The sequence below is a fragment of the Helobdella robusta genome (genome assembly GCF_000326865.2).
Source record: "Helobdella robusta unplaced genomic scaffold HELROscaffold_14, whole genome shotgun sequence".
Classification (NCBI taxonomy): domain Eukaryota; kingdom Metazoa; phylum Annelida; class Clitellata; order Rhynchobdellida; family Glossiphoniidae; genus Helobdella; species Helobdella robusta.
In genome coordinates, this window is record NW_008703782.1 from 3,020,877 (window position 1) to 3,046,321 (window position 25,445).

At 33.5% G+C, this 25,445-nt stretch overlaps 3 protein-coding genes across 3 annotated transcripts; 2 read left to right on the plus strand and 1 right to left on the minus strand.

The window, feature by feature from the left end:
- Positions 1 to 2,175: 2,175 nt before the first annotated feature.
- Positions 2,176 to 2,733, plus strand: HELRODRAFT_74593 (hypothetical protein; the record flags this gene model as incomplete). Its single annotated transcript, XM_009014803.1, has 2 exons — positions 2,176 to 2,416; positions 2,510 to 2,733. Coding segments are annotated over 2 exons (465 nt in total), but the record flags the coding sequence as incomplete, so codon positions are not given.
- Positions 2,734 to 11,112: 8,379 nt separating this feature from the next.
- On the plus strand, positions 11,113 to 13,546 carry HELRODRAFT_190691 (hypothetical protein; the record flags this gene model as incomplete). Its single annotated transcript, XM_009014804.1, has 4 exons — positions 11,113 to 11,882; positions 12,928 to 13,143; positions 13,250 to 13,312; positions 13,416 to 13,546. Exons 1-4 carry the CDS (start codon positions 11,318 to 11,320, stop codon positions 13,544 to 13,546), a joined length of 975 nt encoding a protein of 324 aa, XP_009013052.1. The 5' UTR covers positions 11,113 to 11,317.
- A 1,383-nt stretch (positions 13,547 to 14,929) lies between these two features.
- On the minus strand, positions 14,930 to 25,207 carry HELRODRAFT_190692 (hypothetical protein; the record flags this gene model as incomplete). Its single annotated transcript, XM_009014805.1, has 17 exons — positions 14,930 to 15,408; positions 15,712 to 15,799; positions 16,121 to 16,243; positions 16,336 to 16,618; positions 17,316 to 17,399; positions 17,600 to 17,664; positions 17,757 to 18,136; positions 18,609 to 18,789; positions 19,048 to 19,241; positions 19,344 to 19,461; positions 20,342 to 20,509; positions 20,689 to 20,770; positions 21,201 to 21,439; positions 21,699 to 22,111; positions 22,414 to 22,481; positions 22,709 to 22,876; positions 25,043 to 25,207. The coding sequence occupies 17 exons, from the start codon at positions 25,205 to 25,207 to the stop codon at positions 15,243 to 15,245; spliced, it is 2,985 nt and encodes a 994-aa protein (XP_009013053.1). The 3' UTR covers positions 14,930 to 15,242.
- Positions 25,208 to 25,445: the final 238 nt, after the last annotated feature.

Sequence of the window (25,445 nt, forward strand, 5' to 3'; positions counted from 1 at the left end):
AGTGAGTGAGTGAGTGAGTGAGTGAGTGAGTGAGTGAGTGAGTGAGTGAGTGAGTGAGTGAGTGAGTGAGTGAGTGAGTGAGTGAGTGAGTGAGTGAGTGAGTGAGTGAGTGAGTGAGTGAGTGAGTGAGTGAGTGAGAAAATGAATGAACGAATGAATGAACGAATTGATGAACAACTAATCTAATTATATAAATATGTATAATAATCAAACTCAAATAGAACATATACACATAAAACCATTTGTTTTTATTATTTGCCAAGCTTTAACAAGATCTTTGCAAACGACAAAGTCAGAAAAACAACATAAACAAGCCAATATTTTTTTACAATAAATTTCTCTTATATCAACTCATAAGAACATCAGACGCTGAACAAAAAATCGAAATGATGAAAAAAAATTCTTCAAATGTAACCATTAATGTACTTTAGGCTTGCTTTTTTTAAAGTTTGTATACGTTCATGCCTGTAGGTTCTATGTGTTTAGTTTTAAACAGTGATATATAATATAATGATAATTTGTCTTTTAGGCATTGAATGAAAAAACGAATGAATGAGTAAAATTTTTATTTATTTTTATATTAAATTTATATAAAAATTTGATTACGAATGAACAGCGATTGCTAATTGTATCTATCAGTTTATGAACTAATTAAAAATTTTACTCTTTATACATTCTTCAGAAAGATGGAAAATTTAATTTCATGTACTTTAAAAAAGAATGAACCATTATTGAAATCGACAAGAAGGAAATCAACGAGCGTTGCCGACATGCTGCTCAACAAAAATCTCAACTGCACCAACAACCGCAACAGACGCAAACATTTCAATTCATTGAATCTGCCGGTCCAAACAAATAAAACATCATGGTCGGAATGTTCATACAAAAGTGAACGACAATCACGGAGGCTACAGAAATGTTGCAACATTGTTAAAGCTCTGGTAATCAATGTAAAGAAATCCTCAAAACCGGCTGCTTTTCATATCAGAGAGACAACTATTGAACCTATTTCTGCTATGCTATCATCAACACAAATGTTAAAATCATTGTTTTTAACATACAAGTGCAATCGTGACAATAATAATGTTAATAGAAGCATTAAAAAAACATGCTCACCCACCGATGAACCTGACGCAACAAACCACACCACTACTCCAGAAACACCCTACTCCAACGATGGATGCAGTTTCCTTCTTTTGATATCTCTATCCTATACAACGACAACATTTCCTAGCAATGAAACTACGCATGTGAATGTGATAGTTGCCTGGCATCATGTGTCTATTTCTTTGTTGGCAATTACGCTCATTTCTGCAAACCTGATGAAACTCCAGGTTAATTTAACTGTCGTTTCTCTTGATTTTACGCGGATATTGGTATTTGCAAGAACATCAATGCATTTCAACCTCGATTTCAACATTTTTGTTACATTTGAAATATTTTTTCAAATCAGTATGTACCCTACTTTAATAAATCTAGACACATTTGTCAATGAAGAAAAATTTTACAAGAAAATTATTTTAGCTAGGTTTAACAAATTCTAATATTTGGAACGCTGGCATATATTATGACAAATGAATCAAACTTTAATTTTAAATTTATAAATTTAAATTTCAGCATCTCCAGGCAGGGCTTCCATTCACTGATCAACATGCTGACGCTATCAACCAAAATAACAACAACGTACAATTCCCTGTGAACCTTAGCGTTCAAATCCAACCACTTCCAGCTGAACTTCAGAACATGCAAAACCTTCAGCAATGGAACCAACGACAGCAACATTTTCCACAGCCATTGCTGCCAATCTCTTCCTTGTTAACGATACAAAAGCAGATTTCTCAGCAGTCTGCTCTAGCACCGCTCCCGCTATTAGTCCCTCAGTCACCTTTGAAATCCGGACCCGTCCCAAATGTTCAACCCCTGATTGCACAACAACAACGTCAACAATTTGACCAACAATGGCAAACAAAGAAACAAAAAACTGAACAGCAAAGGCTTTTAATGCCACATTTGAAAAAAATTTTGGAGAGCAAACATTTAGCTGATAAACTCAAGAAGCAGCATTCTAAATTGTTAAAGCAAAGTACTTTAATGAAAGCAAACAAAAGAAATCAAAAGTTACTTTCTAAAAAGTTTATGGACCTGCAAAATAACGTTAAACCACATACACACGAAATGTTGATTCAAGGACAAGCTGCGAGACATGCGACAATATCCAATACTAGTTATCCAATCTCAACAGCACCTCATCCCAGGCCAACAGCGTCATCATATCCACTGCCAACTTCATCTGCATATCCCATTCCAAGCCCATCCTCTTATCCCACAACATCTGCGTCCTTCTTTCCAATGCCAAATAATTCATCTTATCCCACGCCAGCCACCTCATCATATCCAATACCAAATATATCATTTGGTCTTGTGCCAGCTGCACCATCGTACACAAAGCCCGACGCTTCACCATATTCCATTGCAACTTCATCGCCATATTTTATACAAACTCCAGCAGCTTATTCTGTGCCAAATGAACCATCTTACCAAATGTCCAACGCATCTTCTTATCCCACCGCAAATACATTAATGTATCCATCACCAACTGCACTAATGTATCCTACTCCAACTTTATCCAATTATCATATACAGAATGCATCAAGTTATCCCATGGCAGATGCATCATGTTATCCCATGCCAGACGAATCAACGCATCTCATGCCAGAGGAATTGGCGTATCCATCAGCAGTAACAGCTTATCAATCAACCAATTCAGCTTATCCAATGACTACTGCTGTAGCCACTAATCCAAAAAAGATGTCGTCCATCGTACCGACCTCCACATCATTATTTATTCCGGTAACAAAAACAATGAAAACAGCATCAACAGCAGCAGCAAGGCCAGCTACAACGCCAACAACAACTGAATCACTGACAACAGCCACGGTTACACCTACGATGTCTGGCACACCTGTATCGGCGCCAAAAACTCCAAAGCCACGAACCAAAATATTCCGCAATAAAACAAATTGTTTTGAAAAACTCTGCAATCACAAAACTCGTGCAATGGACCTCAGTGATAAGAACAACGAAAAGGGCAAGAAGAGCATCTACCGTCAACGTAGCAAAACCATTTTGTGTAACAAATTATGCCAAACAAATACACGGGCCGTCACTCCAATTAAATTACTGTGCGACAGGATGAAAGAAGAAATTTCAAACGAACGTCATAACAGCAAATTAGGTAAAATTCGCTGTGAATAGTGATGTCCTTTTGAATGGGGATTTTGTTATAAATGTTGATTTCGTTATAAATGTTGATTTCGTTATAAATGAATGATGATAGATTCGACAATTTTTGTAAAATAAATCCGCAAAAAATATTTGATTGATAAGAAACAATAACTATAACATTTTGATAATGGAGATGATGATGATGGAGATGATGATGATGATGACAATGATGATGATGACAATAAACTAATAATATTATAAGCAAGCACTGTTAATGTTCATTCACTGTCCATCACATTGGACATCACATCACATTGAATCATGTTTGCTGATCAGGATCGTGTGGAAGAAGAGACTTCGAAAGAAGGAAGCCGATGGTAGAAAGTCCAAGTAATGAAAGTTTGTCTCTTCGGCGCATTGTTAAATTTAACCGCCACAAAAAAGCGGGTAAGAACCTCAGGAACGAACAAGATGAACCTTACGCCATCGATAACGTTGGCGGGAACAACGTTAACTACGCCAATTTCGATGACGATTCAAGCTACGGTAACAGCTGCAGTGTCATTGATTTCAACGTCACTATCGACAAAAATGCCCAAAGTAAACATCTCAGAAATATTCTGAAAAAAAGAACAAGGACGTTGCATCAGAAATTGTTGGAGAACCGTCGCAAATCGCAGAGATTGGAAATGTTGAAATTATTGAAAAGTCAATACGACATATTGAGGAATGTTTTGCATGCTAATAAATCAAACAATGCCGATGAATTTGTAATGAAATATCATCCATCGAAGGGAAATCTCTCCAGCAAAAATATAAAAACTGTAAAATCTTTGGCAAAATATTTGTACGAGCATTACAATATCGGTTGCCTGAATAACATCAGCAACAGCAACAATGATAGTCGAAAAAATTATGAAACGCTTTTTAAAACATACGGGCGAGAAACTTCCAACACCACTCCAATTACGGTTGCTGATCAAATCACTGGCCAAATCTCTGTTGAGAAATCACAGAGCGGCAAAAACGAACCTTCCAAAACTTTCTCATTTTTAAACGAAAACTTCGAAACATCAGCAAACAAATCTGAGAAAGCCATGCAAGATGTTAGCGAGAATGCAAACAAAATTGAAAAGGTCAAACAGCTGCCTGGCCAACAAAAAGCAGCGGCACTTAATTCAGAGGCTTTGGCCTCCAGTGGTAGTGTCAAATTATCCGAATCACTTTTATTTAAAAAGGAGATTATTTCCAGCCAGAAAGGTTGTTTTCATATGCATAATTTTATTTTATTATTTCTTCATACTTTTAAAAATATTTAATTTTGTTAACAAATACATGTATTATGTTAGAAGTGTAAACTAACTAATTGTGAATAAACAATGGCAATGCAGTGTGCGTGTGAAAGTTGGAAAAACTTAATATGTAATAAAATTTTTAAATATAAATTTTTCAATTGAACACATCTATTCTCAATATTTTTTTTTACGTTAAACCACTAGCTATTTTATAAATGTTAAAAATTTCCTGTAAATAACAAACAATTGTATCGCTAACTTTACTCACGAAAGAACCAGCAACGATACTGGCTGAGGAAAAGTGTATTCAAACGAACACAGTGGGACTGGTTCACCTGGACAATAACCACAACAATGTTAGATGTGCTTTTGGTTTTAATCAACGTTGAAACTACGTTTGATTGTCTGAAGAAGAAAATTTATTTATTTCTTAATTTTAAACCCCTTTGTTGAGTACTGACTACCTCTGATAATAATGCTATCTATGATTTACAGTCCATAGGTTTTGGTATCTATCGATCTTTACCATTTTTTGTACCATGATTTTTAGCATCGATATGACATAGCCGTTATTATTATGTATTATCAACGTTGATGGAAGGGTTTTTAAAATTTGGATTACATTGATACCAGCTGCTAGAGTGTTTAAACAAATTGAAGGAAGCGATCGGTGCCATGCAGTTGCTCGCCAAGTATCTGGACGCCATGGTTTGTAATTTCGTTACAATTTTTTATGAACGTGAAAATGATTATAATAGTTGGGGCAGCTAAAAATTCATGTGATTTATTGAAACAAAACATTTCAAATGTTGGACACGACATCATCATTCTACATTATATTATTATAAATAAACAAAATAAACAAGAAATGTCTAACCATTTCAGTCAAAGATGCAGATAGGCACATGCGGCAGCCTCTCTGATGTTTCCACCGCTGAACACAAATTATCAGCTACAAACCAGGAAAGCAGTCAGGAAAGTAGAAATTTTGAGCCAGGAATGCTAACTAATAAAACAATCCCACTTAGTGAGGCCGCGCATAAGACAAGCAATGAATCAGTTGGCGTGATCGGCAACTTGAAATTTGATAATAAAAATATTGAAATCAAATTGCCACCCATTATTGAATCTAATACGAACGGTAATTTAAACTTCGAAAATAAAAATTTTGAAAATAAGATGTCACCCAATTTTGATACTAATATAAACGGTAACTTAAATTTTGGCAATAAAATTGTTGAAACTAAATTGTCTCCAAATATGGGCGCAATCGATTCAACTCCAAAGAATGAAACAATTCCAACTAATGAAACTGTTCAAAAAGCAAACATTGAATCAATTGATAATAACTTGAAATTAAACAACAATAATATTGCACCAAAAATAGCAGAAAATGTAATTCCAAATAATGAAACGACCACAAATAGTGAAGCGACCACAAATAGTGAAACCAGCCAAAGGGCGAGAAGACCAGTAGAAGACAGAAATGAAAACCTAAAGTTTACAGTGAGCGACGATAAAAATTATCTCTACGATGACAACATGAACGTTTGGACCAAGCCTGGAAAAACAGATTCAACAGATTTCGACAACCGTGACAAATCAATTATTGCCATTTCGTTTCCGAACAATGACGAAACAAAATCTAAAATGTTAACAAGAGTTGTTGAAAGAAAGTCAATATACAGTAATTTCATAAAAAAATTCAGCTACGGAAGTATTTTAGGTACTGGGAGTAAAGCAGGTAGCAACTTTATCGAGGAATATGTAACACATGAGAATGAAAATGACGACGATCGAAACACCAAAAAAACGATTCTGAAACAAAATCTGGAAAACACTTCGAAAATCGGCGACGAAGTCATAACTGTAGAAGACCAAATAAGAGACATGGAGAAGTTGGGAATATCATCCATCCACAGCAAATCTATAAAGATCGCTCCAAACTTTGAGACTATAGATAACTCTATACTGGAGGAGATGTCAAAACAGCAACGACCACGAGTGGAATCTATCTATTCTAAGAAGAGCGTCCTTAAGTCCAACAGCAAAACTGACGCAATTTTAATCCAAAATCAACCAAATTCATTTTACCCAACAACTGACCAATCTCAGGTTATTTCACGGCCAGAGTTCACGAAAAGTGTTAAAACTAATGCTTCGTCGGCAAGTGAAGCAAAAGGTTCTTTTAACAATAAATTCTCAAATGTTGGATAAATTAGTTTTTCTGTAGTGATCTGTAAAAAACAAATTTCTTTTATTAGTTACACGACTATCTAAAACTAATAGCTTAAAATAATATTTTTGATTTCTTAACTGTACAACTTTTCGAAATTTATTATTTGATAAAAGTTTGAATTTGTTTTCAGAGGACATCACGGTAGTTGTGAAGTTGATTTTGGAGAACAGGGGAGAGGAGTGCGCTCGGTTACTATCTTCCGCTAAAAACTATCAAATGCGACAATTTTTAATTTATAAAAAAATAATTAATCATGATTATGAAAAAAATTATATTAGTATTGTTTAGTTATTTTGCGGCGTCTTAAACTGCAAATTTATAAGCATTTCAGTTTTGACGATCTTTAGAGTTTAACCTTTTTTTCAAGTTTCCCGTTTAGTTTTCTTATCAAATAAATTTAGTCAATACATATCTGATTAATGTTAGTGCATAATATTACGACGATTAAAATCAAGAGATATGGTCAGTGAACTAAACAAACAACTTCTGGTCAACATGCAAGCAGCAGCAGAGAACATCGAGCTGATGGTCGGCAAGATGAAAAAAGATTTCGAAATGGTCAAAGTTGTTAGTTTTCAAATGTTTCACTTGATCACTGAATTGAATTCAATTACTAAACTTATAATGAAATTAAATTTGCTGAATAGTTTTCATTACAAAAGTGGCCAACAAGAAATTTACAGATAAATAAAAATAGCTTTATACGCGTGTTATGTGCTGTCGAATTAATTTTTTTAATTTATAAGTATTCAACACTTTAATTCATCGAAATAATTCTAATAAACTGAGAGATAATTAACCAATGAAACGACATCTCCACCAGATGTCTGATTCGAGTCCAGAGAACAACAAACCAGCTGATTACCAAACTTCCATGTTAGGATTCTGTCTTTTAATGTAAAAAAAAATATAATCAATCAACTACTTCCTTTTAAAACTAACTTGAGGTAAAAATTTTGTTTGAAACCTTTTAAGCAAATTTTAAGCATAGTTTAAATTTAAATTAAATTAATCTCAAAGCTTTTCGCATAGACATCTGATCAGACTACTAATAAAATGGTTTTGTGTGTTTCATAAAATAAATTTTTGTTTCAAATTTTTTTTGAAAGTTTCATTAGATTTTATTTGATTTTACATAATAAATAAACAAATAAGTATAATTAATTAATTAATTTTTGAAAATTGTGTCAAACCGTCCTGTTGAACGTTCTAGATACACTGGTAGGAAGAAGTTCTGCGCCAGTTCATCATTATTCTGCCCGAAACAAAAGCCGACCAGGAAGAACCAGCACCCAGGTTGTCCGTGCAAACAACTGAAGAGAATTTGCAATTCAGCCTGTCGGATAGTGAAGAATAACCATCCGCAGACACAGAACAAGCAATTGCTCTCCATCCATCGCCAGCAGCAAAGGGTATCTGACTATCAGCATTGTAGTCCCAATCAATCTAATAAACAGCTCGGTAAACATATTTGATAGCCTTTATTTTAAAGATGTTTCCATAATTTCTATGAATGACATCCTGGTTACAAACTCTTAAATAGATACGCGTTTGGCAAACAAATCTCATCAGGATGATAGCGATCAGAAAAAATACCAAGAGGCTATAGAATATTTGCAAAAACAGAACTTACCAGCGTTTCAACTGCGCCAGCTGCAACTTCAACTGCAGCAGCAGCTACAATTTCAACGAGGAAACATTAAAGCGACAACATTTACGAGTCCTCAGAAGCTTAAAAAACTTCGATCATCTGATGAAACCAACGACAACAACATAATCGATGAAATCAAAAATCAGATTCAAAACAATGTTAATGAAGTAAGAAGTGCAACAACAACTCAAGATGTCGCAAGTCACCCTGATCCCGACCTGCAACAAAATGCTGACTACGATTTCTTGAAGGATGAATTTTATAACAACTCTAAAGGTGAATTAGAAGTCGCCGAGAGTTACATTCGCGCCTGCAGTGAAATGGAGAAAGTGGACATGAATTACGTGAAGTGTTATTTGGAATGGATGAAAAAGCAAAACCAGTGTCAGCCGCAACGCAATCAGTGCACACAATTAATTTCCAGATCCACAAAGACGGCAGCTTTGAGGTTGCAAAATGCCAGAAAAAGAATGATAAATAATTATGATAAAAGGTCAGCTTCTCAAAACATGTGTTTGTCTGGTTGTTTGTCCATCTTTGCAATAAACAAACACACGGTAGCTTTAAAATGTATTTCCTTTCTACAGGTCACATATTGCTAATGAGATTTTGTCAAGCTTAATCAATGGCAGGCAAGGCTTGAAAGAAGAGTTGAAAAGTAAGCTTATAAAATTTTCTTTGAAAATTGTCAATTTTGATTTGTTACAAAGTTTGACAACTAAACACCACACGTCTACAATTTAAATGTAAAAAAAGTTGATAACTTTGGACAAAGTGTTGCTTTGTCACCAGAGGACCATATGACGTTTTATATTTGGTGGCATGGTTCAAACGCATAAAATATCATAGGCTCTTGTACAATTCTTATGAATGTGCGTATGTACGTTGCTACCCGCGTGCTAAAAAACAATATAAAGCACTGCACAAATTGCGCTACAAGATTTATAACGTCTGAACTTTTGAAAAACCGCCACAGACGCAGGCATCGCTCGTCGTTGTGGTCTTACAGCAAAACTCAACACTGCAAAATACGCCTATGAAAGGAAATCCACCAACAACTGCTGCAACCTTTTGAAAAATAATTCATTGAGGACTAATGGAAGCAATCACAACCGACCGGACCTTGATCGTAAAAAAGATGGTTTTAGTAAAGAAAATTTGTTTATTTGATTTCAATTGGTATAAAATTTACTTGTCAAAAATAAATATGATGTTATAATGAAAGATTGTAATGATTTGGTGTTAGAATTACATGATGGTGTATTATTATTATTATTATTAATGAATTTATATAGCGCCTTTTAATATTGCTTAAAGGCGCTTCTTGAGCTTAGAGGGATTGATGCACGAAGAGAAACGTTTTCAGTTCCTTGCGAATCTGCTGAACAGTCAATCCTGGTTGACGTAGACTGTCCGGCAAAATGTTCCTAACGGTTGGACCTGCGACTGCAGAACTACGAGTGGCCACCACCAACCGTGTCTTCGGCAATGACAGAAAAAAATTGTCTGAACGTTTCGGAATACGATGATTTGTTGTTAATTTATATGACAAATTTAGACAGATAGTGTGGACCTAGACCGCTTAGACAATTGAACACCAGAATGGCGATCTTGAACAATATTCTTTCTTTGATTGTTAGCCAATGAAAGTCAAACAGGGTGTGGTGTGGCTTACATGGTCAAACTTCAATCCTCCAAAAATGATTTTTACCGCTCGATTTTGAATAGACTGCAAACGATCAATCAGTCTATTGGACCCTCTATAAAAAACAATCTTGCATTAATCCAATTTTGAATGGACAAATGAGTCAGCCAAGCATTTCAGTGTTTCCTTGTCAAGAAATTCTTTTATTTGTCTAGGTCTTCGAAGCTGAAAACGACATTCTTTGGTAAGTGCCCTGGTATGCTGGTCCATTGTCATAGTTTGATCAGATATGATACCAAAATTTTTAACCAACGTACATAAATCGACAACAGTATCGAATTAATTGATTGAATCGTATTGATTGAATTAATACGAATTTTTACTAACTGCTGCCACGTACTAACATGCAAAAGTTGTGTCTTGCTTTCATTCAGCTTTAATTCATTCTCGACTATCCAACCATTGAGTTCATTGAAACAAGAAACAAACGTATCAACTAGCTCCTCGAAAGTGAGAACTGAAGTACTTGAACAACTTTAATCTTCAGGGAAATATCTAAGGCGCAAACACAAAATGATGAAAAATGTCAAAAATGGGATAGAGATCAATATGATGCTTCAAATTTGCGTTGGAAAACATCATTGCTAAACAACTTAGATGGTGAACTGAGAACCAATTTTTTGACATTTTCATCAGAACAAGGATCGAACGTACATAACAAACTTTCGGTTTTCAAATTGCAAGAAAGAAAGGCTGGCCTAGGATTAGCATATTTTTTTCTTTTTCCATTTTTTGTCAAAAAACAACAAAAATTGAGTCAACTAAGTTTATTATTTGACCCAACACAGCCTGTAACGGGATGATTTCCAAACAATTTATCCATTGTAGCCCATAACTTCCTGGGACAAGATTTGTTACCCTGAACCAAATCCTTGAAATATGAATTCATATTTATCGACAAAAAGAGAACTTTTACGTTGCAGAGCATTTATCCAGACCATTTTATTGGTTTTGCTAGTGTGTCGATAAATTTCTTCCAAACTACGGCACAGTTTTCTGTAACTTTGCCGGTTGTTATGAAAAAGTTATTTTTTACATAATGTATCAAAACAAATTTTTTCTAAGTAATTTGTATCAGAAGTTTTTAGAATTAACTTCGTTAACATTTTCTCTTACAAATTTACACAGAAAACGTCAACATATTTTTTAGTTGCTCCCTCAAATACAATTTTAAGAAAGACAACAAATACCAAAACAACGAGATGAACTACGGCATTAACGTTAATAAAAATAACAAATCCGGTATCCATTTTACTGAAAAGATGTCATATGACAAAAATGCTAACAACAACATCAACAAAAGTGACAGCAATATCAACATTGCCAACAAAAACATCAACAAAAGTAACAACAACATCAACAAAAGTAGCAACAAAGGCAACAAAATTAATAAAAACATCAACAAAAGTAGTAACAACATCAACAAAAATAGCAACAAGAACAAAAGTAACAACAACGAAAAAAGTAACAACAACATCAACAACAACAAGAACAAAAGTAACAACAACAACAAAAATAACAACGACATCAACAACAACCGCTGGATGAGCCTCATCAACAAAGACTTCAAACGGTGTAGCTTCAACTTCAAAAATATTAGAACAAGCCTCGGTCCAAAAAGAAAAAAATGTGAATATTGTGACGCGAGCCAACTCATTGCTTCAAATTTCGCAAGATCGTACAAAAACAAACACACGGTAATGAGTCCCTCAAAATCGAAATGTCAAAGACTACACCGGACATTCTTTTCTTACTATCTTGGATCGGGTAATGGCGGTACTGTGGAGTTGTGTTTGCAGTGTATGAATGTATGGTAGTAACAATGGTTTTATGCATGAGTATTCGTGTCTATTAGGGATGCACCGGATTCAGGTTTTTCAAATCCGGCCGGGGCCGGACTTGGCCGGATTTAAAATTCAAAAACCGGCCGGGGCCGGATTTTAGTTACCATTTTACATACGTTAGAAAAAATACTCACATTTACGGTTATCTACATGTTGAACATCAAAAAATAACACCAAGCAAATAGTTAATTAATTCAAATATATGAATAAGCTGTGTGATACGCCAAATTCTGTACACAAAGATCAGCTGAATTTATGCATAACCCATGTTATAGCATAAAGAAAATTGTCCAGCTCATCTCACAATTAGTGATGTTAATATTATGTGTCATGTATGCACGTGCACAAGTTATTTTACACAAAGGTCAGCTTATAATGTATGCATAATCCATGTTATAGCACAAAGAAAATTGTCAAGCTCACCTCACAATTAGTGATGTTGTTATTATGTGTCATTTATGTCTAGCCTAACCTTTAACATACCATGTTGTTAAATAATGCGATTATGTATATATATATATATACATATATATATATATATATATATATATATATATATATTATGTAGCTTTATGATCCGTCATATACAACTATATAGTATAAACACGTGCACAATTCTTTTACACAAAGATCAGCTTATAATTTATGCATAACCCATGTTATAGCACAAAGAAAATTGTCCAGCTCATTTCACAATTTGAAAAAAAGCCGGGTATTGGCCGGAGCCGAACTTCGGTGCATCCCTAGTGTCTATACTTTCACGTTAAAGAGATTTGCATCTGCATTGGATTGTGCTGATAAAGATGTTGTGAACGAGTCTTCAAATACATACACTCGTCACAAATGTTAACACGCACCCATGTTGCACTCTTCTTACGCACATATACACACTCATACAAACACACATACACACTCATACAAGCACACATACACGTACACAAATATACACTCATATATGCACCTACCAGATAACGATCGTTCCGTTTGGCTTCGAGACAAAACAGCGCGTCCATTCTTAGCGCGAAGAACAACTTACATTCAACGTCTGCGAGACATCAAAAATGACGCCAAAGAGAAATCAGAAATGATGACGATCGTACGCCAAAGACTGGCGAACCATCGTCCGATCAGCATGACGATCTGTGAACGACTCTTCCCTTGCATGCTTCCTCAAGAAACACCCTGTTAGTCGTTCTTCTTCTTGTTCCTTTAGTTTTGCAATTTAAAACGTGTGCATACCAAAACAAATAAACACAAAATCACAACGATAACCTGAAACTCTCACCTTAGGTCCAAGGACGTATCGTGAAAAAAAGTTGGCCATCCAGAAACACATGAAAAGAAAATCAGCAGGTAGGTAGGTAGTTAATAACAAACAAAACAAACATAATAAAATAACAAGCATAACATAATTTTTATAACATCCAAAAAAATTTCAAAATTAATCAAATCCTAGCGCTATCCTCAGGATTAATGAGGCTGTCCAGTACGAACGGCAACCATAATTTGAACAACCTGCAACGAAGAGCAACCCCAGCGGAGCAGCGACGACTAACCGTTCAACAGAAACTGGAGAGAAATTGTTGACTGGCGGCAATGAACATTCTTTCGACTTCCACGTCCCAGTCAAAAAACGAAAAAATAATGTTAAATAAAAACGTCTGTTGTTACCGACCAATTAAAAACGCTTCTGGCCTTTTAAAGTTTTTTTTTCCAATACCAACTGGCGGTTTCGTCATGCCTGCAATCATAAAATGTACCCTAATCTAAAGCAACAAATGGCGCCATTTTTCCCAAAAACAAATAAGAAATATTTTCTTAACGGTGTTTTACGCGATTTCTAACTAAATTCTTGTTTAGAGTTAAATTGGCTCACACCTTTAAAGTAATGTAAAACCTAAATTATTTCGAATAATTTTGACACCACTTAATTTTAAACTCTAATAATATTAATCATTGATCTGAACAACTTTCAGACTCATTCAAAAAAATAAATAAAATATTTAAATAATTTAAACATAGCCCTTCTCGTGAGCAATCCCCATAAGCGATGTCTTGACTATTACGGATTGTTACTACTGTTGCGGTTGCGTTTGATGATGAGAACACCGAACCAGAAGATCAGTAAGCGGGAGAAGAAAAGAATAGTATTCGTTTGGATAGGCTGCACACGTGTTTCGTCCCTACCGGGGACTCATCAGCAGCCCGAATACCTATCAGAATAGTTATCGCAGTTTCTTATAAAGCCCGCACTAATCAACTCCTTATTTCGTGGTGTTTTATTTATTAGTCTTTTTCATCGCTAGGATTTTCAATCCGACACTACCTACTCAACAAAATCACCTAGGCAAAAAAGGTCGACGTCATAAAATAAGTACCGATAAGAAAATCAGACAGAATGCTACACATTGGAAAGATAAAGAATGGAGCAAAGAAACTACTGACTGCTGATCCCATATATATATATATATATATATATATATATATATATATATATATATATATATATATATATATATATATATATATATATATATATATATATATATATATATATATATATATATATATATATATATATATATATATATATATATATATATATATATATATATATATATATATATATATATATATATCACCTAGGCAAAAAAGCTAAAATAATATAATTAAGATAATACATATATATATTGTAATAATTAATTAATTTGTTAATATTATGGCTAAGCCTAACAAACATTATATGCAAAATGCTGAAGAAAATAAAACAAATTGGTGAAACATTTTACCAAGAATAACACCACAAATAAGTCACCATAGTTTTGTAGAGTTGATTGTCGCAAAAATCAAATACTAAAATTTCTGATTGTTCCTACTTCAGACTAGGGTCTTCTTGAAACAAAATGTTAGGCCCATGCTATGACATGTTAATTCGTGAATACGTTCTAACCGAATTCGTTATCACGGCAAAGTTTTGTGGCGTTTATAAGATTTTTCATCAAGTTTGTAATCAGTTCTTCGTTGATTACACAATCGTGAGTAATAATTACTAATATATTTGACAGAAAACATTTACCATCGTATAAGTTGCGGTATATCAGGTAAGAAGGTGTAAATGAATGATCTGAATGAAAACGAACAATCAAGATAGATAAATAAATACACAAGAATAGCAATAAAGTGTGCAACTGTCGTTATCACATCATTCTCATCATCATTCTCATCATCATCATCATCCTCATCATCACCATCGCAATCATCATCACTCTCGTCAGATAGAGATTCAAAGTGGACTACAAATGGCTGCTTTCAACCTATCGGCTTCCTTGATGATGAACCTCATCACGTGATCTCTGGGGTCAGCGGAAGTTAAGGTCAGCCGTTTCATTATCATCTCCTTCATGTCGTCCTTGCCGCTCTTGTTCACGCCTCTGGTCACTGCCCGACATCTTCAGTTCACCAGTTCGTAGTGATGGTGGTGTTGGTGTGGATTGAAGAAGTTATTTGTAAATAAATGAGTGAATGTATAAATTAGTTAGCTAAATTAATCAATCCATCAATCAATCATTTATTCATTTATTCATTCAATCAATCAATCAATCAATCCATCGTTCATTCGTTCGTTCATTAAAAAAATGGTTGAACAACGACAACATAAAGGATAATATAATGATATCAATTATGACGTCATCCACTTTGATACAACCAATGATTAAAACATCATCAATTATTAAGTTGGCATAGTCACTTACGTCTGGGGAGTAGAAATCGGAATAAGAAACAAAGATACTCGACTTTCCAAAGATGCTAAATAAGCGAAGTACTCCAAGATATCAACGTCTGAAGAAGAAACACCATCAAATTATTATTAATAATTTATTTTCATTGGTGATTATTTTTCTACATATAAGATTCGTTGGCTCTCAACCAGAGTATCAGTGTGGGAAGCATTAAAGAGATAACATCATGCAGTAAATTATCTCGTCATACTCATATAATGCAAACATAAATGTACATGTATTAAACGCCGATAAAAATGATGAAGATGATGATAATGATAACAACAAAAACAACAACGACGACGACGATGATGATGATGTTGATGATGATGACATTAACGATGACGTGAACAAGCAAAGGAGAGAGAAGAAGTGGACTGACGAGTGATATATTCACTGAAGAGCGTGTAAGCAAAACTTCCCTTCTTTTCAATGCACTTGCGAATATCCATGAACAGTTGTTCATACTTCCGCCAATCGTGTTGGAGCAGGACCAGCATGTGACCTAGTAAAATTATTTTATCGGTTAGAAAATAATGGTAATTAGTACGACAACCAATCGGAAGGCTCGCTGCTTAGAATAATTGAATGACTGACCAATCACGTCATCGGTTACAACGTCAGTCGTTTTCCAGCAGTTAATGAATATTCCTAGCAACTTATCGGCACAGTAATACAGCACATTCTCATCTGTGAGATGCATGAACTCCAATTTTGTTGACTTGTGAGTGAATTTTGGGATTTTTGTTTGAGTTGTCGATGTTGGGGCTTTTGTGGTTGTGGCCGCCTTGTGTTGAAATAAATGTTGATGAGAAGTTGATGGTGGTGGTGGTGGTCTGTGCAGCGATGAGACGCACTGCTTCAGGGAGCTGGTGAAGTTCTGTCATTGAGGTGGTGGAAATAAAAGTGAGAAATTATTAATAACCATTTTAAGAGAGCACCATCAGATTCTGACAATTAGACCAAACAAAACAGCCAACCAACCAGCCAGCCAACCAGTCGACCAACCAAACAACCATCCAACCAACCAACCAACCAACCAGCCAGCCAACTATTCGACCAACCAAACAACCATCCAACCAACCAGTCGACCAACCAGCCAAACAACCATCCAACCAACCAATCATTCATTAAACCAACCTTGAAATCGCACAATCTGTAGAAGCAAACGATCTTTTGCAAGTTCAATCTTTGCTGTGCGTTTTAACGGGTTTAGAAAAAAAAAATTGTTTGTCTCAATAGCGAACAAAAATAAAAATAAATATATATATACATAAACTTCATGAATAAAAATGTAACAAAATGAAAAACTTTTCCTAGATGGATTTCAATCGTCAACAAAAAAACGTTCGCACATCATTAACATCATAAAAAGTATCATAATACCTCCTTAAAATTGAAGAAATCACCAACCCAACGGAACCATTATAACTATCAAAAAAATAACAAAAACTACAAATAACGCAAAAACAACAACAAAACAAACAGCAAAACAAACGAGACCACCAACAATACAGCACTAAAAACAACACGACAAAACCAACAACAACAAATCACCAACAACACAACTAACTGACCACATAGGCTGGGCTAACATCTGACCTAGAATTCGTTTCGAACAACAGCAGGCTTATCAAATTCAGGGCTTCCACGTATCTCTCCTGTATTTTCATGATGATGACAATGACGTAATGATGATGACTATAAGACGATGAAAGCATCGATCAATTGATAAAACAATCAATTAACTGACCAGCAAATCAATCAATCAATCAATCGATCAATCAACCAACCAACCATCCAACCTACCAATCGATCAAACAATCAGCCAATAAGGCACCTGATAAATACAAGCATCTACTTTGAACAATTTCAGAGTACACCAGGATTTTTCGATGTTCCATTCTGAGAACAATTTTTCAAAGACTGTCAATAAACAAACATTAAATAAAATTAATAAAATGATTAATGATCGATTAATTAATTAATTAATTAATTAATTAGACAACAGTACTCACCCTCAGCATTGGCACTGGAGTTCAATACCTCCCAAATGGACACGGCCATCTTGAAATTATCGACGACACCCCCACCATCCTTCTCAATGCTCCTCTTCTTACTTTGCACAGCAACTCGCTCTGCTTCAACCTTTCCCACCTTCCCAACATTCTCGTCAACATTTTTTTCAACATTTTCTTCGGCAAGAGTGTTTTCAGTCAAATATTGTTCTATGTAACTTCTGTCTGGATCACTGGATCCGTCTGCTCTTTTGGCGCCAATGACTCGTTTGAAGTGCTCGGTCATGTAGGGAGTAAACTTTATGTTCATTTTCTGGTCTATCAGTTGCTCGATGTCTAGGCTTTTGTAGAGTTCCAGGCACGGTTTCTTTGACGAGAAACTGTCATTTCACGTGGTGAGGTAGGTTAGAAGTGTGCTTGTTTGTGTGTGTGTATGTGTGTGAGTGTGTGTATGTGTGTGTGCGTGTGTGTGAATGTACATTTTTATATGCAAGTGTGTCCCTTCAACGTGTGCGTGAGTCTGTGTGCGTGTGTGAGTGCGCGAGTGAATGGTTAAACTTATTTAAATAAATTAAGCCAAATTAAATGAACAATTTGATTGAGCATTGATGATGATGGTACATACGGCTGACTGCCATTCTTATGAAATGTTTAACTCATTATTATTATCAGTAGAATTAGTAGCAGCAGCATCCACAAAAGTAACCACAGCAACAGAAGTAGTAGCAGTGGTGGTGGTAGTGGTGGTAGCACGCTCAAAGAAACTATATAAAAATAATAACAAACACACATAGCTGAGGTACGTATCATCATAAAATTTCGACAAGCTTAGCATTCAGACAGAAAACTTACTCATCATCGTCATCGTCGTCATCATCATCTTCTTCATCATCATCATCATTACCAGAAGCGTGTTTGTTCTTCATATTGACGTCACCGTCACAACCGTCGACATCAACCTCATCGTCATCGTCAATCAGAGAAATGACGTCTCCATAGCAGTTCGATAGTGATTCTACTAAACAGTATCCACCTGGTGGGTGAATTATTAATGGTGAAAATATTTCTTCAACGAACAACTTATTGTTCATCTTAAATTTTCAACATCCAACCAAATTAGAGAAACAACAACAACAAAAACAAACTCAACAGACCAACAACAACAAAAACGAACTCAACAAACTCAACAAACCAACAACAACAAAAAACAAACTCAACAAAGCAACAACAACAACAAACTCAACAAACCAACAACAACAACAACAACGACGACGACGAGAAACACACAGACCATTGCCAAAACGAGCAGAGTCGTCAACATCGGCTACGGCATAAACATCACTGAAGACACATGATGAGTATTTATAAAAGTACTCGATAAAACAGATGAGGCATGCTGTCATCAGTTTCGACTGTTCGAAATGCTCTAGGGGGGTGAAGGTTTGCAACTTTTCATTCAACACGTCAATCCTACAGTCTTTGTAACTGTCAGGTTCAAAACGTTGGTTGGAGGACTTAATTATAAACATAATAATTATTATTATTATGGTCGTTACGATGACGATGGTGATGATGAAGATGACGAACCTTAGACGCCTAAAGATAAGTTCAACATCTACCCATTCAGCCCATCTCGCCAACTTAATGCAAAGAGCTGTCATGTCCTTATAAGTGCACATGCACTTGTTAGGAGTACTCGAGTCCTCTGTCACGTGTGAATTTATAAAAAAGCAAATTTACATGATTATTTATTTAAAAAATTGAGTTATTCAATAAAATAATAGTTAATCAACAATTTTATTGATGGTGTTTAAAAGTTTCAATTTTTTAACCGGATAATGATGAAAATTATTAAAAAAACTGTTCCAACGGGACCACAAAAAACCCAAACATTATAGATGTATGATGCAAATTATACTGCACAAACAAGCAGCATACGTGAAACTGAAACTTTGATTAACAACTAAACACCTCAATCAAAATAACCAATCCCATTCTCATGATAAAAACAGTGATGATAAAAAGTATATATATATATATATATATATAAGTATATATATATATATATATATATATATATATATATATATATATATATATATATATATATATATATATATATATATATATATATATATATATATATATATATATATGTTGGTAATAGACCATAATTTGTACAATATTCTATAAATTCTATATATATAAAATATATATATATATATACATATATATATATATATATATACCGAAGATGGTATAGGAATACCGAAAAAAATTTCTCTGTTCTATCAAACAAAAATTTTGGTTTTGAACTAAAGAAACTTGAAAATGATTTACGATCAAATGTCAGAAAAATCAAAAAGTTAAATTGGAAGTTAACTAACGCCGAACATATATAACCATCATAATATATTATCATCATTTAAAATCATCATCTTTAACCTATTGCTACGATCATCATCACCATCATTATCATCATTATCATAATCACCACCATCGTCATCACCATCATCATTTATATCATCACCATCATCATCATCACCACTACCATAAACATGATCATAACCATCACCCGTTCTCACTTTTGCCCAGCAGAAGTAAGGCGTAATAGTTGATGACAACGTGTAGCCAGAGGAATGTCTGGTAAGGGGTGGAGTGTGGTGGATAGTAGCCGGTGTATGACATGGTTGATTCGTCCGTTTCCACAGCTTCAGTGGTGGTCCTTAGCATCACGGGCAACACTTTCAAGACTGGAGTGAGTAGGTTTTCGGTTGGGGAGTGGTGCTTTGTGGCGTGTTTGCAATGTCTTAGTATACATGGTGTGGCTAGTGTGTGATAGTGTGGCGTCTGTGGTGATGCGGTATGTGTGTGACACAACTAAGAAGCAGCTAAAAAGACAACACAACAACAACAGAACAAACACACACACCCAAATATTCCCTGTATGGATTGATTGGTTGCTGATTGTATTCTCTTTTCTCGGCAGCAAGCAGCATCTCTATGCAATCTGTCTGTAAATGTTTGAATTTTGGTATGTATATACATAGGTATATTTTTTGTATTGGATGTATATCATTTTAAACATGTTTTTATATGCATACCATGTATGCTGTTGACATCATACATAACTTTTGTATACATATCATATGTTTGTATGCAGCATACAACAGGTGTGTGTATATATATATATATATATATATATGTTGGAAATAGACCATAATTTTTACAATATTCTATAAATTCTACCGAATGTATGGCGTTAATACGTAAATTCTACCGAATGTTTGGCGTTAATATGGCGAATGTTTAACGCCAAACATTTGGCAGAATTTATAGAATATTGTAAATATATATATATATATATATATATATATATATATATATGCGTATGTGTGTTAATAGGTATAAAAATAAGGGATATAAATAAAAAATGTACAATACCAGTTGCTCGTGCAAGTTATTATTGAGTTCTAGTAGCTTGTTGTCGGGCAAATTTGATTGTGTAAACATTTGATCCAGAGCATAGACCAACAATTTGCATTGTTGCAACATGGTTGTTGATGATGTTAGTGTCGTTGATGATATCGTAGGTGATGTCGTTGTTGATGTTTTCGCTAATGCATCAAACATGTGAGGTAGGAGGATGTGTTTTAACGGCACTGACAGACTGTCAAACACTTCTGTTGGATGATGATGATTTGATCGTAGTGATGATGATTTGATCGTAGTGATGATGATGATGATGGAGATTGTAGTGATGATGGAGACTTTTGGTGACGTCACTCGACCAGTCAATCAATGAACCAATCAAATGATAAATTAACATTTAAAATTTATTCAAAAATTTAATGTCATATATGTTGACTACAAAAGTTATTATAACTTGCTTCAGGATTTTCCTAATAGAAATATTTTTAAAACATTGAATTGGTAACTGACCTTTCATGAACTTTCGTTTTGCCACACTATCTCCAAAATTCCCCTTACAAAATCCATTATGATCTCTCTTTCTATTTCTTCTATCATCTTCATCATTATTTTTTGTGGAAAAGTTTCTATCCAAATCAACCTCCCTCGTATCATCATCGTCGTCGTCATCATTAACATCTTTAATAACACTACCACATTCATTCTCATTGGAAGGACTTTTTGATGAATTGATGATTTTGACATCGTTACCACCAACCACGATGGACTGGTAATGATCAACGTTGGCAGTAGTAACAGCAGTTGAAGTTGTAGTGGTTGCAGTTGGGAAAAAATCATCAGCCACACAATCAGCAGCAACAATGCCATCTAGCATCAATTTTATTTCCTGAAAGACTTTCAACTTATTTGGGAAATGGATAAACCTTTGCGTGAACAGTTTTTTTATATTAAATTAATTGCAAAAAATTGCTATTCAATAAATTTTGATTTTAATACATTAATTAAAACCAAAAAGTTATCAAGATGGTCATACTCATAAAATTTATCATCAGATATAAAAAGTTTTATTCGGTAATTTTTTATTATTAAATATTTAAAGAGATTTCAAAATTGTAAAAAAATAAACAAAATAATCAATCCTTAACCGGTAAAAATACTGAAATAAATGAAAAAGTTAACATTAAAATAAATTAGAAAAATAAGTTTATAAGTGGCCAATACGAACATTTCTTCAAAACTCCTAGCTGTTCCAGCGACATTTTTTGCTTTCTTTTCCATCTGATACTTTTTCAGCTGAGCGTAAATTATATAAAATTATAAATTACATAAAAAAATATATATTTTTTAGTAGATATCATAATAACACAACAAAGAATTTGAGTTCTTTTCAAAAATAATTTTCTATTAAAATGAAATTTTAATTTTTTTAAATTTTAATTTAAATTTTAAATCATTTAAAAAAATTATGAATCATTTTAAAAATCATTCTCAACGTCAAAATCATTCTTATAAATTAATACATGAATCTCGAAGCTGTTTGGGAAGAGAGCGCTGGCCACCACCAGCCACGATTTTGTTGCATATTCTGGTTCAACTCCTCCATGGGCAACTGAACATTCCGAAACTGATTGTGATTCCTTCTTCAGCCAATCAAGTTCTTCCGATGTGAACAACTTCATTACCTTCAACTATTTAATTTTTTAATCATAACATAACATAGAATTTATTTAAAAACAGATTAAACTAATATAATACGGCGATTTGTTCAATTTCATTAAATTTAAAAATTTGTATTTAAGTTCAAACTTAAAAAATGATAAAAGTTAATTTAAGTTTGAAACGCAAAAACAAATTAGACAAACCATATAACTAAGATAAACATGGATATATATAAATAATATATAAACATGGATAAACACACACATTATATCCATTTGATCCATATATTAGAATAAATATAACGGCCTTCGCTCATTTTTGACGGTCGAACAAGGAGCTTACTTCCGGAGGGAAATTGAAGGGGGATTTTTTTATCGCCCAAGTCAAAAGTTACGATCGTATATTTACTAATTTCGGAATATTGCTTTTATTTAAAATTTCAAAATGTTTTAAAAGGTGATACTAGATGCTGTTTTAGGATAGATATTGCTGTATGACGGTTAAGTATCTTTTTGCATTTTAAATAAAAAAAATATTTTGTAAACCACCAACAACACTTAACTCATTAACTGTAACAACACTAAACGACGACTAATTAGTAATTAAATTACTAAACTATAATAATTAAGCTAAAACTAAACTCTACTGATTCTAATTACTAATTGAAATAAATAACAGATAACACTAACGAACATTAACAGATTAGACTACTAGAAACTACCAACCACTACACTACTACATACTACTACTACAACTACACTAACGACTAACAGCACTTGTTCCTAAGATCCTAAATTCTATTGCTTGATTGGTTTTAAAATTTTTATTTACAATACTTAGGTCTGGGAATAAAAAATATACTAAATTAAATAAATATGTTAAACAACTTGTCAATCAATTTTATAAAATAAACAATTTTGTAATTTGTTCAATTCAAGCTTCAAACTCCCCAAGCTAACTTGCAATTTAATTAAAATTTATTAATTATGAGTGATTCAAACTAAATTTTTTTGTATTTAATGTTTTACAAAATATTCCTCATTCTTAAATTGTAGTACATGTTGTTATTAAATTTATTAAAGATAATGTGTGACTCCAGTGATTCATCAATCCATGACTTGTTAGATCATGATCATTCAGTTTTAAAGAATCCCCATCACCATAACCAATGAGGTTTGTAAAAATTGTACTTTTAATTTATTATATTTTATGCACTTAGAATGTTGTGTTATTAATTATTATCATTAATTTATTAAATGCTGTGCATACCTATGGCAAGTAAATAAAATTATTAAGCATAGAAATAGCCACAATCAAATTAATTTATATAGGCATGAGTATAATTTGGATAATAATAATTAAAAATATCGGTATCATTGAAAATGGATAAAGTCATAAATAAAAAAATAAATCATAAATTGCTAAAAATAATAGTTCCAGTAAGATTTTGCCTTACACCTACATCTTTTTTTCATTCTTATATTATAATAAATGTTTGTTATCAAATATATCAAGGATTGATTTCTCAATCCATGACTAGATTGAATGTCATGATCCTACAGTTCCAGAGGATCCCCATCACCATTAGTCAATAAGGTTTGTAGAAATCACCCCAGGCATACCATCAATGTTTTGTAGCCACCTCTTAATGTAGTGTTAATAAAATGAAATTGAGAATAGTTATTTAAAACAATCTTATTAAAATTATTGAACAGGTATGACAAGATTACTTTCTTAATGTCCTAGTGTGAGGAAGATGTAAGCCATTTGTCCAAAGATAATCATATGCCTTATGCCCATACAAATGCAGTGTCAACACGAATGATTTTTGATCAGAGTCATATGTTCTAATTTTTTTAAACTTTTCCAGAAATTTTTCTGTTAATTTATTTGTTACATTAAATACTTGATGTGTATTTCATATAAAAACTTGATTATGCCAATTTAGTTAACTTGTTAAGCATTAATATAAAATTGACTCTACTTGTAATGGTGATTGGTATGATGATGATGATCCCAGTCCTAAGCAGGGTTTATTATTCACAATGTCATTATGCCCTTTCTAAGTTTTAATAAAATACATGGAATATTGTTGAATGCATTTTATATTTTTTGTATAGATAAGAATGTTGCAATGTACAATGATGATGTGAATTGCTTCCTTGTGTAACTGATGACATATAAATATAACTAACTTGAAAACATGGGAATGCTTTCTTCAGCATTACCTTCCTTTCTCCATCATAACCCTTATAATCTTTATTACAGAAATGGTCACTGCATATTCTTGCATTTTTTGATGGAAGCCAATTGAAATCATTTATTTCCTGTCTGATGCACTTAATCCAATCGTTTTGCATTTTTACATTTTGAGGAAATCTGAAATTTTATAAACTGTTACAGAAACTTGTGCATTTCTTAAGTATTGCTTTTAATAATAAAATGGTAATCCATGATAGCATTATAAATTATAATAGTCTATAAAATAAAATATATGTAATTGTAAAACAAAATAGTTCTATTCAATGAGTATAGGGATATTGTTACATTTATTTTAGTGTGAAGTTAATTTGAAAATAAACCTGTGAAAAGATGCAT